Genomic DNA, 19,124 nt, shown 5'->3' with positions numbered 1-19,124 from the left:
CATAAGGAATTTGAAGGAATAGCTTTGCTGCACACGTTTGATTGTACACAGCTGAAGTGGCTCTTGTCAATCTTCCTTGGTAATTGATCTATTGTTTCACTGAATCAACATCAGATAAAGCACATATTGACATGTCTAGCATGTGGCCAAGGTTTGCCAGCTACAAGATACATTTTCATTTTCTTCTTTTTTTTCCCTATCGTGTTTTCTTTGCAGTCATTCCAGTCACAAATTCAGACCACCAACTCCTGACGTTGCACTTCATTGTGGATCCCGGGATAGGATGGGAGTGGAAGGATGAGAACCAGAACAACGCCAAGAACGAAGGCTTCCGGAGACTGGTGTACAGTCCCGAGGAAAAGGTCCAGCTCCTGAACAAGTACCTAGAGCTGGTGCGCCTAGAGGTTCCAGACAGCAGTCTGGATAGCCAGGGGGACGAGTGGGAAATGTTGCCCCCAAAGGAGGATGGAGTGAGGACAGTCAAGGTGGAGGTATCCCGCAGCAACTCTAGCGGGTCGGAGAAGAGCTCCAAGAGTGGAAGCAAGGAGAAGTCCAAGTCATTTGGGAAGAAGCTGAAGCACTTTGCTGGCCTCGACAAAGGCAAGAAGTCCTCCCGCAAGAATGCAGGAGATACTCCACAGTTAATCGAGAAGCAGCCGGTGTCCAAGAATTCCGCAGTGACCATCGGCGACATCAGTGACCGCTCTATCGTTGTTGCAGCGAAGATGGACGACATCCGTCTGCAGGGTCATGAGGAGATGATCAGAAATTACCTGGAAGCGGCCAAGGGGAGGTACCAGGAGAACATTGCAGTGAGGAGAAGGATTGCCGCAGAGGAGAATCGCAGTCGGCAGATCAGGGTCAATCGTGTTCAGGATCATTTCCTGGATGACGACGAAAGAACTAATGAGACAGCGCTCAGTTACACCACAATACCGAGAGCGCGCATGGGCAAACCGACGTCTTCCGCACCGAGGAGTGTACCCCACCGGCAAGATTATCCAGATAGCGTCCATGCCCGAGGCATCCAGTACGCCGATGCAGGCTCCCCATCGTCATATCAAGGTAATCCGGGTATGGAGAGGCTGGCTGGCAACACATCCAGGAACCCAGCAGTACAGCACCAGGGTCGGTACCACGTCACGCAGCGCTACCAGCCTCAAGCCCCCGTGGTCTCACAGAGAGTAGTACCCATCCACAACCTGCACATTGAGGCACGCTCCAATCCCTACGCCACCCACGTCAGGGGCAAGAAAGTCTCCCTATCAAGGGAGGAGAGATCCGCCAACCAGTGTCGCACCTTTGGCTGCAAGTCCTTTGGCTCTGAATGGACAGATAATCTCTGCCCACACTGCTATGAGTCCATGAAAAGAAAGAAGATGCCTTCCATGTAAGATTTGTGTGATCAGGGTGTTACAGAGTCCTGGGCCTACCATCAAACTATTGTGGTACATGTTCAATGTGAAAGACTCTTATATTTCTTTTTTGTACTCTTCTTGATTTGCTTCAAGTGAATTGAAGTCAAGAATATGTCCATTTGTTATTTGATCAGTTAGGAGTTCTTTATTCAGCATTTTATGTTCATAGCAAATAGGTGTACAATTATTATTTTTTTATACTGCTCAGAATTTTATCAAATCCTGTCATAAGTTGTGGTGTACAGTAACTCATATTACAGCAGCTGTTGTTGAACCTCCTTACAATGATGACAGTCTGGTCGAGAAAAGGCAGTGCAGCTGCAGATAGCGAGAGCGATAAAAAAAAAAGTCAAAAATGGACTTTGGAAACCATAATTGTCCTAAGCAGAGGTGTATGGATGTGGGCAACTGTTCGTTCATGTTAATCTCGTGATCTTCTACAGATCACTCTTTTACAAATAGTGAATGGTCACGAGTGAAATGATTCAAGATTTCACACGAGATTAAGAATAGGAGCGTTCTATTCAGAGAGGCCAAATCTTGTACCATGTTCTTGTGCTATATTCATGTGTGAAATCTTGTTCCATTGCACAAGGGAAGTCCTTACACTATTTGTTTTATACAACTTTGGACGTTAACGGATGTGGTCCACACTGATTTTTTAATCAAGTACAGAAATGGCAACCATTTTTTTTTCCAGGCGAATGGGTGGTGCAGTACAGTCAGTTGTATGCATAAAAATGATCGGTTGAAGTTGTTGACATTGAAATGAGTGACTGAATGCGTTCTTGTAACTTATAGTTGATGTGGCAAAGGTATGTTTACAGTGACGTCATGAAGCGTGCAAGGGGGCAAAAACTACATGTTGATCATGAGTTTAATTTAGGAGTCAATTTTAATTGGCTACAGCAGCCATGCTCAATCCATTCTTGCATGACAAAAATTGCACAGCTCAACAGCGACAGCGTGCAATTGTGCTTTTAACTGTATGTCACGTGATGAACAATCAGCCAATCGAATTAGCAAGAATCATTTTGATGTTGCATAAAAACAATAGTAAACCAAATTCTGTAGACAGATTCTGCATACAAGGTAGAGGACAGTGTACCATGGTAAAAATGAAATTGGTTTTGCACGAATAGCATGTCTCCTTGTCTGCTTAGTAAAACAGCTCTAAGTTGGAATCAGTTATGGATATTAACATATACTTTAATAGCACCCAACATCCAATTAGCAACAACTGCTTTCATAGCATTTTTTTTTAAGAACCCCATTTATGTGTGTGTATATATGTGTGTGTGTGTGTATGTAAGTGTCTTTTTTACAATGAATGCACCCTACCAGTCATTTTTAACTTGGAAATCACTCCGATAATGCAGACCTCTGCCAAGCAGCTCATTTCCACCCACATAGGATGCAGATGGTGATACGTATTACTACCAAATTCTAACAATCATCTGTACCTTGTGTCATTTTCTGTATGGCATTAGATAGGTGCAAACTTGTGTTTAGACTACCATGGTATCTCCAGAATCACTTTTTGTTCACATGGGATTCAGTTCATTGGCACACATGTGGGGCTCACCATCTGAAATTCACTCTTGCGATGATTCCTGAATTGTACGCTGAGTAGCTTTAAAGGCTCCTGACACAGATGCACAGGAGAAACGAATGTTTGGGAGGAATGAATTACTTTATGTATCCCTAGATGATTTTTTTTTTTGAGGATGAAGATTTGAATAGTTCGGTTGATGCTGTCTTACAGGCATAAGTTGGTGTAGTGCTTATAGAGTGTTGTGTGGTCAGTAATTGATACGAGACAAGCCTAGATCATTTCATATGGTGAGTGATTAATTTCAGCAAGTCAAGATTTTGCTCCATTGAGCATGACTAAAGCTTCTAGTGGCTTTTATTTCTGCTGGATACTTCACTTGATGCACCTCACGACACTGTAACATACACTAAAGCACTGAGCACATGATATCTGTATGCATTCTCTGCTATATGTATGGTCAAAATATGTATACAACCAACCTATGTGATGTAGGCATAATCTTTGCACATGTAACATGAAACTATACTATGATGGTTGGGGGAGAAAAAAAAAAGCAGTGTGTGTTATACAAATGCAAAACTACAAAATGCCATGTTCCTATTCATATTATAGTAAAAAGTAGTATAGATTTATATGGACACATAAAAGGTGTATATTGTTATTTTCTTATCTGTATAACTATCAGCACTCACATTTAATTCATGTTACAATGACTGAATTCGGTGGACATTACGCCATCTTGATTAGAGAAATATTTGATCTCAAGATAACTTGAAAATCCCATAAACACTTTTGTAGCAGGGTGTGTAAACCCTGCCTGGCAATGGGGATAAGCCATGATAGTTTTAAAGTGAAGAATTTGGAAAAGTTTTGTCACATAACTTTTTTTGCAGGATTTTTTTTTTTTTTGTTCCAAGATTACAACAGGGTTTCCGTATTACCAGTTAAGAATGTGTTCTCCTATGTGAGGAAATGTTCTTTCTAATAGCAAGCCTTAAAGAACAAAGCAGTCAACTATCAATGATATTCAATGAAACTGTTTACGTTTACTGACTAAGCACATAATAAGATATATATTTTCTTAGTTCTAAAACAAATGTGTGTTCAAATGGGGAGATCCACAAATATACCATTCAGTGGAAGGTGTAATTTGAAGTAACACTGTCATGTATTAGCTTCATGTGTTTGATACATCTGTAAAATGTTTATATCTGTAAGGTATTGACCGATCCTTTCGTGTTTAAGTGTTTGCTTTTATGTTCCTCGCTCATGACGTTCAAAATTTGCAACATTATGACAAAAATTTGCGACATCATGGTGAAAGTTGCCTGACAACTGTGTCAAAAAGTCACCCGAAACATTTTCAGAAAAATTACACACCAGAAAAACCTATAAGGCGAGTTGACTTTTGTCATCAGAATTATGTAACAGTGCACATGTAAATTGTTATGCAAACAGAGTTAATACAGCATTAAGGAATGATGTCATGTTTTTAGCTGATTTGACCTTAAATCATGGCAGCAAGAGTGTAATTCCCCCAAGTTTGAAATATTTTGTGGAAGTGTAGGAATCAGCAAGAAATGATGTGAATATTGAAAAACATTTTGTCTCACAGATATTAAAGATGACATCATTTGCAGTATGTGAGGAACCCTTGTACCCCCAATTAGTGATGTGTAGTTCTGTAGTTCAGGCAGAGTTCTATAGTATGTTTCAGCGCACCAGAGTGCAGTTGTATCTGAACTTAATCACATTTTGTTTTTTCTTTTGTAGACGGGGATGGTTGTGTGTGACAGTAGACTTCCTCCAAGAGTTATTTTTATCCTGACTTGTGTTGTTGATTGCATTTGAGTAGATTTGTCATTCAAAAAAATACACACACATCAGTGGGTTTTTCTTGCTTTCTGTTTTTCCTGGTTGTTTGGTTGATCGATTGTTTTTTTCAATACTGAAGGTTTCTTCCTTGTTGTCATAAATGTTCACATTGCCAATTTAGACATTACCAAGAGGTTTCTGGGAATTTGGAACAATTCTTTCGTAAGGAAACACTGCGAATCATGGTAAAGGTGACTCATTCATTTCTCCCTCTGACAAAAGTCAGTAACCAGATCATGTCGAGTTAGGAAGAAATGTGTAGGAAGGATGTTCACTGCCTTTTATGTGGGTTTGTGTCAAGAGCATTAATATTCATTGTAATATTTTATTGATATTTTACATCTTCAAGAGAAAATAGAAATGGCTGAAAGTTACTCGTTTGTTCGTATGTTTGTTTATGTTTTTTTGTGCCCCCACCCAAGAATCGAAAGTGGGAAGGTATTACTGTAGCTGAACAGGAAAAACATCATTTTAATTTTTATCAATGTAGTCCCACATAAGTATAAACGTGTGTGAGCTGTATGCTTAGTTCAGAGTGATGCAGTGCCAAAGTTTTAAATACGTAATAGAGGGATATCAAGTGATTCACAAACTGACTGTGGATGCTATTTCTATTCACAGCACTCGAGACTTGATGGTCATAACTGTACCGGTATTTTAATAGTGATTCTAAACCTTGATCATGGCAACCTTTGATGAATATTCTACTTTGGTCATGCTATCCAGATTCAACGACAGACCCTTTCCCGCAAGAAATATTCAATGTATAGTAATGCGTGTCGCTGCTTCCATTCTGCTGAAGGCACTCCGGTAGTAGAAGTCAATGAATTGGCTCTGTCGGTGAGACTGAAATGCTCATGGGTTCAGAGTTGTAGTCACATTCCCATTTCAATGTGACAAGCAGGAGACTGCCATTGAGTGCCACAACTTAACTTTGTATGACTATTGTAAAAGGGGAAATTTTTGTGCATTGCATGCACCATGAAACTAGCCCCAACATAAAAGCATGAGAATATTTTGCTTGTCATATGTGATACCGTATCATATTTTGATCTTGCAGAATTGAAAATGCCCCCAAAATTCATCTTACCCAGCAGAGTGAAAAAAGAAGAAGAAGAAGAAGAAATTGCTCAACAAGAAAATGTCCACTTTTGCAGTAGTCCTCATAATCTGCTCTCTGTTGTTAGTGTGAAACTGCTAGTCTCAATCCAGGTTCCGTTGACCTAGCCAGATAGAACCAAAGAGAGCGCGCAAGAAGCTCTTTATTGCTCCGTTCTCCACCTGCCGCAGTGATCTGAGAAGCGAACTGCCTCACCAGCAGTCAATGTGTTCAAGATTTAACTTAACCTATTCTGTGTCAGGGACTTTGGACAGTGTGTACAATGCTATGGGATTTTCTGTGCCAATCAGCACTTAACGCACAAGGAGGGTTAAGTACAAGAACGTCACAAGTGTATGTTCCTAGGGGTGGCATCTCACACTGCCTTGTAAACTTGCCTTTACAAAATATTAGATTGCAGCGTCATATATCTTTAATACATTTATTAAAAAGATTTGAGAGATGGATATAGAAAATCATTATATTCTTGTTTGCTCTTAATATGTTTGAAAAGCTTTATTCTCTAATTCCAATGTTATGCAATGTTGATATTATGCAATTTCCAAATTGTAAATTTAATTATCAAAGATTTGAATGAACAAGGTTATTTTCATTTCTATTTTTATGGAAAAACAGCAACGACTTAAAATGTGTGTAATTGACTAGAAAGGGCAGTACTACACTACACAGTGTTGGTGATATCATTGTTCATTTGCTGTACCAAATGTCTTATTTGAGATTTGTTATTTTACTGTATAAATCAAGGAGTATGCAATGTAAATACAAAATATATTTAAATATAGTGGAGCATTTTTTACAGTCTTACCTTGAACATAGTTTTGTGTATTCAAAGTCATATTTGCTAAGGTCTACATTGCTGGATTGTTACATGCCTATTGTAAACCAAATTAAATTTTTTGTGCACATTTTTAATCAGTCAGGTGTGAAGAATCTTTAAGTTCTTGATTTTTGTGTTTGCATATGGTGTATTTTCATAGTTGACTGTATTTAGGTTGTGAAAGTGAATTATGAACGTTTTCATTTTACTGAAATTTGTTGGGTTTTTTTCCGAGATACTAGCCCAAGATTTTGTTGGTGCAGTTTTGTTTTGTTTTGTTTTGTTTTTTTTACTTTTTCGCAGGGTTCTCTTGAGATGTGGGAATTTGAGGGTGAAAAAGTTGAAAATGGGCTCCATTTTCATGTGCTTTGCCCTGCCTGGAGCCATGTTACCAGGTCTCTGAATATGAACAACTCATAATCTGTACAAACTATTCTCCCTTCGTGGTCCTGGTCTCCAATACTGTGAACTGCCAAAGTCTGCAAGTGCAAACTTGGATATTTTGTTTTCCTTTGGTGCCACACAATGAAACCATTCCAAAAGAGAAAGAGAAGATTTTGTGTCTGTAATTCTGTACTTTTCTGTCCTGCCTCTACAACCTGCCAGAAAATTATACCACATCCACCTCTTCAATGCACATTTGTGGATTTATGTACAACCTGTAGATTTAAGGCTCTGCCTTTCCTATGATTTTTTTTTTTTGTGATGTTATGATATGATTCAACATGCAGATCCTTTAGGATACTCATTTATATAATGTAAAATGAAGCTGGTATGTTATGGAAACGTTTTGTCTGAAGCACCTCACACAGTGTCCCATTTCTCATCTTGATGCTGTGTAGGTTTTAGCGGAATGAAAAATAATTAGGTATGTAAAACCAGAGCAAAAATATTATTTAAGAAAGTGACAGTATCCTCAAGGATAGCACTTCAGTCATCAGTTTGCATACATGTTTCATAATATACTAAGTGACGTTTGTAATTTGGCAGTTCAGCTTCTATGGGCTTCATGAACTTCTGTTTGTTGCCATGGTGACTATTTTTTTCTTGTAAGTTGTAATAATCTGAAGAATCTCCTGTGCACCGTGACCCTAGTCATGTCTGTTACAGCTTCCAGACCAAATTAAGCAAGACCAAGAGGGTTTGATTTTCCATTCTTGTTGAATTACATTTTCCATTCTTGTTAAATTTCATTTTTCCCGGCCTGTGTTTATGTTATGTTTAATATGCTATGTATCAATGTACTGGGAATGTAGATATGATCTTTTATACCCTTGTTCTTGCACAGTTCATTCTTCATGACATTCAAAACCATTTGCTTTAGTGACAAGTGAAAAAAAAAAAATCAGTTTTGTATGACATTTTTTTCTTTTCTTCCTATTATGTTAGATGATGCTCGCATAAGCCTACAATTAAAAGAATATGTAACTGCTCAAAACTCAGGCCTTCCACTTCTAATCTGTCTTTGTGTCGACTCACTTCAGAGAAAAGATGGTGGCCCCAATTTTCTTCTTGCCCTCCAGTTCTGTATGATTATTAAACTCTGTTTGAAACTGGTATTTTGGTTGTGGTGGTTGTGGATTGTGAATGAGCATGGACTGTAAACACTGGAAAGGCGTGTTCTTCATTGACTTTGAATGCAGTTTAGTTTAAGGGAAGTTGACCAGGGGTCGAGGTACGGTACGTTATCAATACCTGGATCTGAGAGTAGAAGCCGTTACTGTGGCCCCAGCATAGTCGTGAAGGGTCTGAAAACAAATATTTCTTCCATTTAAGTGGGGCTCATGCTTAAATCGCGGTTGGTATTGGTCCTTGCAAATCGCCCCACACGAAATCCAGTACATGGGCATTACACAAAGCCTTGCAAAGTTATCCACATCAACAAGAATACATACATTACTACACTAAGAGACAAGACGGCAATAAAGAATGACAGCAGTCTCAAAATTTGGGAAAATCCAAGATTGGAACATTCATCTTTCCTTTTGTTCTGCTTGTTAATCCTCTCCAGAGCTCACAAGCCATAGCAAGTCACGATGCTTATGAACTAGCCAATGCTAACAAAAAGACAGTGCTGTTCACTTGAGCACACTTGAGAGGCAATTCATGTGAACAACCTATACACTGTGAAACTTTAACAGTGATGTACACTAACCTCTTTTTCTTTTCATATTCTGATCAATCCCTTGTTTTTTTTCTGTCTGTCACACAGACATAGCACATACATGTACATCCACAAACACACTCACTACACACAGAGACACAAGAGAGGGAGAGTTCATGGGAAAGATGTCTTCTCCATTCTGACAGTGAAGCATTATGACTGTGTGAGCAAGAGCTGACAGCACTAGATGCATATATTGTCATCATAACACTACCCTATTTATGTAGTTCTAACAAACTATATGTTCAGGTAATAAATGGAAAACTGTATCCATCCTTTACATCTCAGTACTGAGGTAATGTGGCCTATCATCTAGCTTTCCTGATAAAGTCAGAGACAGTCGGGCCAAGCAAGAGAACTACAAAATGAAGATGATCTACATGAGCTTGCCAATCTCTAAAATTGTATTTTGTTTAAATATCAGGGAGGTGTTTCATCAATTTAGTCAGTGCTGACAAGTTGTCAGTCTCTGACAATTTCAGCAAAATCCTTGGTTTTGATTGGCCGAGAAGCTTTGGTCACTGACTGTTGCTATGGTGATTGTCAGAGACTGACAACTTGTCAGGGCTGACAACTTTCATGAAACGGTGCCCAGAAGTTCAACATTTTAGCAGCCTCCTGTCTGACTTTCATAGTCTTTGAATAAGCTGAAATCTGCTCCTCGTTCGTTTTTCATTTAGCACAATGCTATGCCATGATCTGTTGAATTGACGTAGAGTGCTTTTGAAATGCCTAATCCCCTCGAGCTTGATATCGCATTCTATCTAAACTGTGTCTGCCTTGTGGCTGGCTTTCATTGTGTTTTTGTGACCTGTGTCTGTAAAATACAGTAGAAATGATACTAAAATCAGAAAATTAATGTTTGAGAAATCTGTGAGGCTTTGTGACTAGGCCCTATGTGTCAGACATTGAGTTCCAGTGGTATCATGCATTTTAGGCCAGCATTTGAATAAGACCCAGGATTAATGAACTGTACAATGATAAACTGCCATACTGCCCTCTATGGTGACAATCTAAACAGCTTTCACATGGTGGGTACACGCATGATAGCAATGGTTTGTAAACATCGACAATTAAATGGATGAATATCAGTGTGTGCTGCGTGTGTATACATAGTTTTGTCATTGATTGTGAATATGATATCACTTTGTCAGGAGTATACACACTCGCTATACACAATGACCTTCAAATTGAATAACAACCAAAATTGCTGAATAAGAGCATTTATAGATAGAATGACTTGTGCAAATATCTTCAGGTACAGGTGAATAAGGCCACCTCCGCACAGATTGTGCCTGTCCGTGCTTCCATGTACAATGGATGTGCATGAAACAGCAGGTTGTTGTGAGGTGTTCTGACTCTATTAGAAGTACATAGATAACAGGTTATAATATCCCACCCATTGGTCAGGGCTTCATTTTAAAGTTTTTACAATTATGTGTATTTAAATATGTGAGTATGCATCTGTATGTTTACTGTGTGTGTTGTGTGTGTTTACCTAGGTGCGTTCAACAACTGCATTAATGATTCTGTGTGTATTTACTATCAAAGGCCTACACGTAAACATGTTCATTGATTAATGCTTCAGCCACCTTACTGTTGACTTGAAAGGTTTAGAATTGTTTCAGTAGATTTCTGTTGATTTCACCCAATCACATTCAGACTGGTAGGCCTACATACACTTGTATGAACATACGAGTACAAGCATGGCTCTATATAAATGCATGTACGCATTTCATAGGCATCTTATTAAAAAGATGTGATTTGCGTTCTTCTGAACTCATTCTGCCATTGCTGAGATCCAAGGGTGATATTTGTCCCACAGCAAGCGATGCCATTTTTTTCCCATTTTTTGATCTACATGTGTTTATCTATTAATTTTTTGATGATCAAAAAAAAAGGTGTGTTGGGGGAGGGGCAGGTGATCTTTACAACCATGTTGAATAGTCACATTCACATGCACCTGAAATTAATGTTTTTTTAATATATTGATTTTGCAATGTGATGTAAATCCTGTTAAAAATTAGTGTGTTTAGACACAAAGTCCCCCAAGATTTGTTTGTATCTTTTTAAAATATTGCGATAATTTTGCCTGCGTGGTGTGTGTTTTCACAGCACACCAAGACTTTGACAATGTTTTCTGTTTTATCCCATAAAGCAACTTGCTATACAGCAGGTCTGCACATTTCAATTCCTGTGGCAAATAAAATTGATTTTTGCACTGTGATGCAAAATCCGTTTACTCCTGTGGGTGAATGCAGCTACTAACATGTTATTGAAATATTTTGTAAGTATCACTTGGTAGACTTTATAACCCTGGGGAAAAGAACATCATGTCTAACAATGTGTTCAGTGTGATGTTCACATAGTCAACTCTATGAACACACTGTGAGCACACTGTGGGACACTGTGTTTCCAATTCAACACTGTTTCACACTGTGTTCTTTCCAGCAAAGTTCACTCTAAAGCAATTAATGTAATGTCAGGTTACAATGTTTTCTCAATTTCATAGTTTGTGGTGTCTGATGGGAATAACCATCTGCTTGTTGAACTGACTCGTGCTGAAAGCTATCACTATGACAACATAGCAGGAAAAATAAAACAGAAGAAACTTGATGACATTAATCATTGCTGTTTACAGACTTGGATGTCATAACTGTCTATCATCTGCTCTAACTATGATTGCCAGGGACAGAGTAAGTTTTGTTATCCTGTTTGCATATCCTGATCGTGTGCGAATGTGGTTTGAATACACAAATGAGCATTTCCTGTGGAAGATCTAAATGAGAGAAACAGAAATATGATGAATATGATCCATTTCTTCTGACTCATGCATATCTAGTCTCCTTTTTTTTGGGGGGGGGGGGAGGGTGGGTGGTTGAGGGATATTAAAATGTTAACAAAAGAAGTTGGGAAATAATCAATTTCTTTTTTTACTTATGCTATTTGCTGGTAACAACGAAAAAAATGTTGAACAGTCATTGTTTCCAATTGTAGCACAGAACAAAATCTAACCTGCAGCCAGCTGCCCATAGTGGTTACCTTTCTGTACAGGTCATTATTCATTTCTCATTCTTTATTGCAATAGACAGATTTTATTGTAAGTATTATATGATGCATTTTTTTATCTGTCTATCTATCCATACAAGAATATATATACATATATATGTATGTATATAAAAAAATATATATAAACATATATATACACATATACACACATATGTGATACCTACTGATTTCTTACGCATAGCCCTACATGATGCTGCCACCTCAGTTACCCTGTTCAAGCAAAATTTCTTGCACCTATCATATATGATACAGATTATATATATATATATATATAATCTGTATCATATATGATAGGTGCAAGAAATTTTGCTTATATATATATATATATATTTTTTTTTTTTTTGCCCCGCATATTGGCAGTTCTAGAAATAGCAATAATAATGTCACAATAGAGGAATGCATTAAAATCAAGGCAATTGGCATTTAATGCATTCCTCTATTGTGACATTATTATTGCTATATATATATATATATATATATATATATATATATATATATATATATATATATATATAAGTAACAAAACTGGAACAAAACTGGATGCGCGCTGGTTGCATAGGATGCCTAGCATTGATGCGTTAAAGCGCGCATCCTTGGCAACACGGTTGCAACATATTGTTATGGCTTAATTTTGTTATTGTTCTCTCAGTATCAACACTTGAGAAAGGGCGGCGAGACGCTCAAAAATTTGTGTGCAGAAATAAACCGTTGGTGATACAGCATGAACTTTCTTCCAGTTTTGTTACTTATCTTTTTATCTTGCCAACACGTGGATTACCTAATCAACATATATATATATATATATATATATATATATATATATGTATATATATATATATATATATATATATATATATATATATATGTACATATATGTATATATATATATATATGTACATATATATATATATATATATATATATATATATATATATATATATATATATATACATACATACATATCATGTGCATATGTGTGTGTGTGTGTGTGTGTGTGAGAGTATTAAACATCTTTTTACAAAACAACAAAGCATCATACCATGGAATGCAAAGAAACTTGATTTGAAGAGTTTAGAGTTTATTGCAGTTCTAATATATCTCAGCTTGCTTCACACAGCACATGAGAAGGTCAAAAGTCAAAGGTCAGTCTCTTGTAATCCACTACATATTAAGTATGTTACATAACATATAACATCAAGTCCTATAATCAATCACTGTGGTTATCTTTTGATGTAAATTAATCCACTTAAACGCTACCAATAACCAGTCCGTAAGCTTACAAGTTAATTGTTGAGAAACGCTCTGCAAAGTCAATCTGTCATTCATTCCATTTGTCAGGTACACATTATAATTCAGACATATATATATATATATATATATGTATATATTCATATAATTGTAAGCATATGGAGAAAAACTTTAATTAATAAGCTCACAATGTCTATGAGTAAGAAAAGCAAAGTCCAGTATATCATCATGTATAGAATAATCTTAAATATATGTTCATATCTATTCATAGCAATGTATTTGCATGTAATAAAGTTATTTTGTAAAAGTTACATTGAATAACTGTTCTGCTAAATCAACAGTTTTCAATCAAGAATATATACATTTTGTAAACAATCAATATTTTGCACATAAAAACCACAGAATAACTCTTTTAAATTCAAAATAAAAAGTCCTACAAACGAATTGCACAAATCATCTCAAAGCTCGTAGCTGAAAATATAAGAAAATATAATTTTGTTGTTCAAGGTAACACACACTCGGCTAAGATAGCACACGTCTTACTCAATCTACACTTGAAGCCGAATACACACAAACGAAAGCCAAAACAAGTGCAACTCTGTTACTAAAAGTTACAATATGCTTCATTTTTTATGTACCTTTTATATTATACCCCTTTTACTTCTCTATCTCCAATATATCATTAACATATGATAAATCATGGATCAATGTCACTTTAAAACTGTCGCAGTGCAATCTCATGTCATCAGAGAAACACAATCTGAATTACATTTGGTGAAAAATGATAAATAGATTATTGGGTTTTTGTTTTTTGTTTTTTTGGTCAAAATGTTCAATATCTGGAAATGACTTGTCAAATGTAGAATAACTGGTCTCCAAAAGTAGTCAAGAGACACCTGAATCTTACTTTTTAGAGATGGAAAGGGCTTTGTCGGGAAAAATTCTTTTGTTTCTGCTATAAAATATACTAATAGACCAAAATGCTTTCATTTTCAATTCATTTTTTCATTGTCATTTTTTCAACACTTTCATAATTATGGCCTATCTTCCTAATTGCAATTCCAATTGAGCAAATTATTTCATATCTACATTAGAACTGCTTTATACGTCTTCATCCCCTTTTCTTGATTTTGTCTACCTTCAGAAGTGCATAATATTATTTTCATAATGGAACCATATTGAAGGTCTTGTACAGATTAGAAAATAACACATTTTTTATTTCCAGCAACATTCTTGAATATTTTTTCCTTTATCTGTTGCTAAAGACAGGTCATTTTTTTTTTCTTTCTTTTTTTACCTGTGTGGATACGCAAAAGCTATTTGAAATAAATATTTGTCAATTTAAATGCTTGTTTATTCTTCTCAGTCAACTGTGATCTAATAGGTGTTCCAATTATAATGTGAGCCATGTTCCTCACAATAATGAATTTGTGTCATTATACTGTGTTTGTTTGAGGTTGTGGTGTAGAAGGGTGGTAGTGTACTCACCCTTTTGCCTAAACAGTCTCTGGTCCATATTGATTATATTAAACATGCATAGAATGACTTCCCTCAACTTTGACAATTCAAAGAAACCACCAAACCCTGGTCGCGGTATAATGATACTCAAAGAGAAGTATAATTAAGCAGTACAGTCTTACATGTCAACATGTAATCATGCATGCACAAATTCTGTAAGTCTGTAAACTGGATAGGACATTATCATAGGCTATTAAAATGAGTAGGCAGAAATGCTTGCAGTAATATTCGTCGAGTACGAGAACACAAGATCAAACTTTGATAAATTCAAATTGCCACACTCATACACTCTGACATGTCACGTAGTTAACTTATATATTCATGTATGTTCAATATATTTGACCATAGTAGATATATATATGTACTTTTATCATTCCACTATATTACTGTTGAGTATAGAGTTGAGAATAAATATGAAGTATACTGGGTATACTGATTTGTTATAGTATTTCTACCCTGCATGAGGTAATATATTACCATAATTTGCACGTGAACCTAATGGCCATAAAAGAGAATGTATGGCACAGCAATACTTAAGAAAGATCTGCAGAAATTAAAGTTTGTCAAAATGAAAGTTTCCAGCTATCAATAATTCAGCCCTTAATTAACAAAACAATGCAATTACCACAGACAATATCACGGGGGGGGGGGGGGGGATAAAACCTAAAAGCATCGCAGTGGTAACATGACACTTCAAAGCAGAATAACAAACGACGACAGCAGAAACAACACTTTACATCTGCATAGAACATACAAGTCTTGAATAGTCTGTAAATGGTATCAAACAGTTCTCACCTCAACAGTGAAAATGACCTAACAGTAATACAGACAGTATAGCATCTGTTGGGGGAAAAAAAAAGAAAAAGGGCGGAGGAGGAGGAAGAGGATAAAGGAGAAGAGGCGATGATGAAAGAAGAAGAGTACGAGGAAAATACACTAAAAAAGAAGTGATGATAATAACAACAATAAAACTGGTAATGGATATGATAATATAATATGATAATGTACCTGGAGGTATAGAGGGAAGAATGAGATTTTCAAACATGGCTAAAAAGGAGGAAGTGTAATTTGTCATCAATTTTCTCTCAGTTTCCTACAACAATATTTCTTTCTTTTTTTTGCAGATGCTTACTTAGCCTCAATGTCTATTATAATGCTGAATATTGTCTAGTGAACATTTCATATAAATCTATAAGCAGCCATACAGTTCTTGTAATTTAAGTGATATTTTTTTTTTTTAACAGAAAGCTAGTTGGCCTTCAATATGTTTAGAAAAGGACACACAACGCGGATATGCAATAATGATAATAAAAACAATCACTGTTCTTATCATCATCATTATCACAATAATATTGATATAATATTAAACATAATGATAATGATAATAACATATGTATTGGAGTTATACTATGATGCCATAAAGACAAAGATGAATCACCACACTATCCCTATGTCTTTTCAGCACAAAATCATGTTCATATGTCTTTTGAATTACCTACTGTATTACAAAAATATCATCATATTGATTACATCACCCTAAAAAAAAGAAATGAGTGTATTTATTAGCTAAACTTCACATAATGTATTCTACAGTTAAAAGCTATCATGATGTGCAGTAGCCATACTGTGATTGACCTTATTGGCTGCTGTACAGTGGTCCCAAAATTTGTTACCATGAGTTTCACAATGTGTGCTTGTTCAATGGGAATATATGATCCTAAGAGCAGTAGTTCACGCCTCTCTGTTTGGTATGGATGCTGGATTGAAAATAGAAAAAAAAAAACGAATGAATGCCCATGGGCCTTTATATATGTCTCTATATGCATGCCATTGTCTTGAATATTTATATTTCACTTTTTGCTTGGTTTATATTTTTGTTTGTTTGTTGTTAATTTTTTTTCTTTCTTTCTTTTTCAGCAGAGGATGGAAACAAAGGAAGATAGCTTTTGGTACAGCCATGATATAAAAAAAAAGGCTCTTTTTTCAATAAAACATATTAATCAGCCTACAGATTTGTGTCCAACAATGAAAAAAAAATGAAGTTTCATGTCACAATACAATATCTTTTGACACTCAAACATTGTTATGGTACGGTTCAGCGCTCTAAGGTACCTTTGTATCAGCCACACATGAAAAACTTCAACATCATTCGAACTCAAAAGTTTCGACGGCTCGAGGCTAGCTGGGTGAATATCTAAGTTCTGCAGCACAGCAGATTGAATTGTAGGAAAGACAAATGAAATGCTTGCACAAACAAACTAACGTGACAAACACACTCTGATAGACTTTGTATGATATAGCACTCTTGTAGTTAATAAAAAATATATATACTCTTTGTTAGCACAGCCTCAAAAACAAACTAATGCACAATGAACAGGATTGTGATATTAACAGACAAGACTTCAGCAAGTAAAGGTTCAGGGTTTTTGGTTTTGATTAAACCTCTAAAGGTGAGCACTGTATATGCTTTTGGTTTTGGTATGCTATTTCAGACAATCTTTTCTTTTCATAGTCACATTCTAATCACTCATGAGATACACCAAAATGTTAACCTTGTGTACAAACCCGTGACAAATTACAACACTGAGTATGCTGGTGTACTTCGATAGCCGTACATTTGCAGTAAAACTCTTGTATCTGATAAGTAACATATATCAAGATCAATGATGGCTAATTTCACTGCAAGACAAACTTCAGCTTGCTGAAGTATTTAATCCAAGTGCCGAACATTACTCTCCAGTCTATGTTTCCATGCAGTCAAGATTTGGCCCATTATAGACGACCATTAAAAACGTAGGGTGTTATTCCACTCCTCTTTATGTTTCAGAGCAAAATCAACTAACAATACTAGCAGTTTCGATATAATCAGATATAAGATGAGAGAGTTACGGAATTTCAAAGTTTCATTATGGTTTGGGGGAAACTATCAATACATATACTTCACTGCAAAATGTTTGTAGAGTTGCTCTAAATTAAGCAGTGAAGATTTTTGAAGGAAAAGGTGTTGTGGTTGATGAATTCTAAACAAAAGATATGATATTCATTCAATTATCACGTACAGACCAAGTAAAAGATATCACATCCACACATAAATCATTTTGCATATGTGGCTGTAACTGGTATCTCTGTTCTGTTTTTGAACACATAAAAATTGACAATTCAAAAACTTTTTGCTAAATACTTTCTGACAATATTGAGGAAATTTGTATCATTTTATTCTGTTGGTTTGACTTTGCCTCAATAATTAGTATCATCTGAAACTAGAGCAGGGTTTCACTTTAATAAATGATATAATTACATATTAAGATATTGCATGCAAACATATACATCTGTAGTATGTCTTATGTAGCATTTTCTACACCAATGCTTTACCATTTGGTTTGGATTGTTGGTGTTTTGGTATATATCTCCACATTCTGCTATACCTTTTTCTTCAGACATATTGCACTATTAAACCATTTCATTCACAATAAATCAGGTTGACTCACTTCTTTTAGTGCTTGAATATCCTGAAACTCCCCACCCACCCCACCCCCCATCCCCACTTTACTTTCACTTACAGCAAGCATAACTGGAATCAACCTAAATGTTAATGAACTAATAAAATTTGCATATTTCCCTCAGAAATTTTTGATAAATCAACTACTGAAGACAAAGAGGTCTCTTGCATAATTGAAAATTCACAATTTCTATTTGAAACCCCCCAAACCACACACCTGTATCATGAATAGAAAGGTGACAGTGTATTAAAGAAACTGAAAGGTTTCAACTGGACAAAACATTACAGTTGTCCATCCATATGTGTGACTAATCTCCTTGGAATCTCCCTGTCAGGAATGAACCACACAGTGCAAACTAAATAACACACCACTTCTTGAGACACTGACAAACACCACCTTTGTACATACATTACAATAAAGTCAAAGTTCTTTCCTCAATTTTTCTCTACTTATCTAGGATGTAAACGGCAGAGTGAACAAATCTCAGTGTGATAATGCACTTAAAACAGCAAAATATGGATGAAAACGAATATTGCATCTCAGCCTTGTTAAATAATCGCATCCTTCTACATTACGCAGTCAAAGGCAAACACACACACATACACACATGCACACACACACACACACACACACACACACACACACACAAGCACACACACAGCCAGCCCGACATTGTATTTTCAATTCAACATTACCAGCATTGGGTAGAGCACGAGCATTGGTTCAAAGTTCTCTGCTCACCTGCTGCTAAACACACAAAATTTGCAACATGTCTTCTTGCTCAGCTGGAAAGTATTTGCACACAAAGTGTACAGCTTCTGCTCACTCACACACAAACAC

General features: G+C 36.2%; 1 protein-coding gene across 2 annotated transcripts in view; it reads left to right on the top strand.

Annotated features, from left to right (window-relative positions):
* Nucleotides 1–2,685, top strand: part of LOC140230464 (OTU domain-containing protein 7B-like) — a 32,871-nt gene extending 30,186 nt beyond the window's left edge. For both annotated transcript variants that reach the window (XM_072310618.1, XM_072310617.1), the window contains one exon: nucleotides 217–2,685. In XM_072310618.1, coding sequence (XP_072166719.1) covers nucleotides 217–1,394 — 1,178 coding nt within the window. In that variant the 3' untranslated portion in view covers nucleotides 1,395–2,685. The remainder of the gene's footprint in view (nucleotides 1–216) is intronic.
* The last annotated feature ends 16,439 nt before the right edge of the window (nucleotides 2,686–19,124 follow it).

This window comes from Diadema setosum, chromosome 7 (genome assembly GCF_964275005.1).
Source record: "Diadema setosum chromosome 7, eeDiaSeto1, whole genome shotgun sequence".
NCBI classification, from domain to species: Eukaryota; Metazoa; Echinodermata; class Echinoidea; order Diadematoida; family Diadematidae; genus Diadema; species Diadema setosum.
This window is presented reverse-complemented; position numbering and strand designations above follow the sequence as displayed.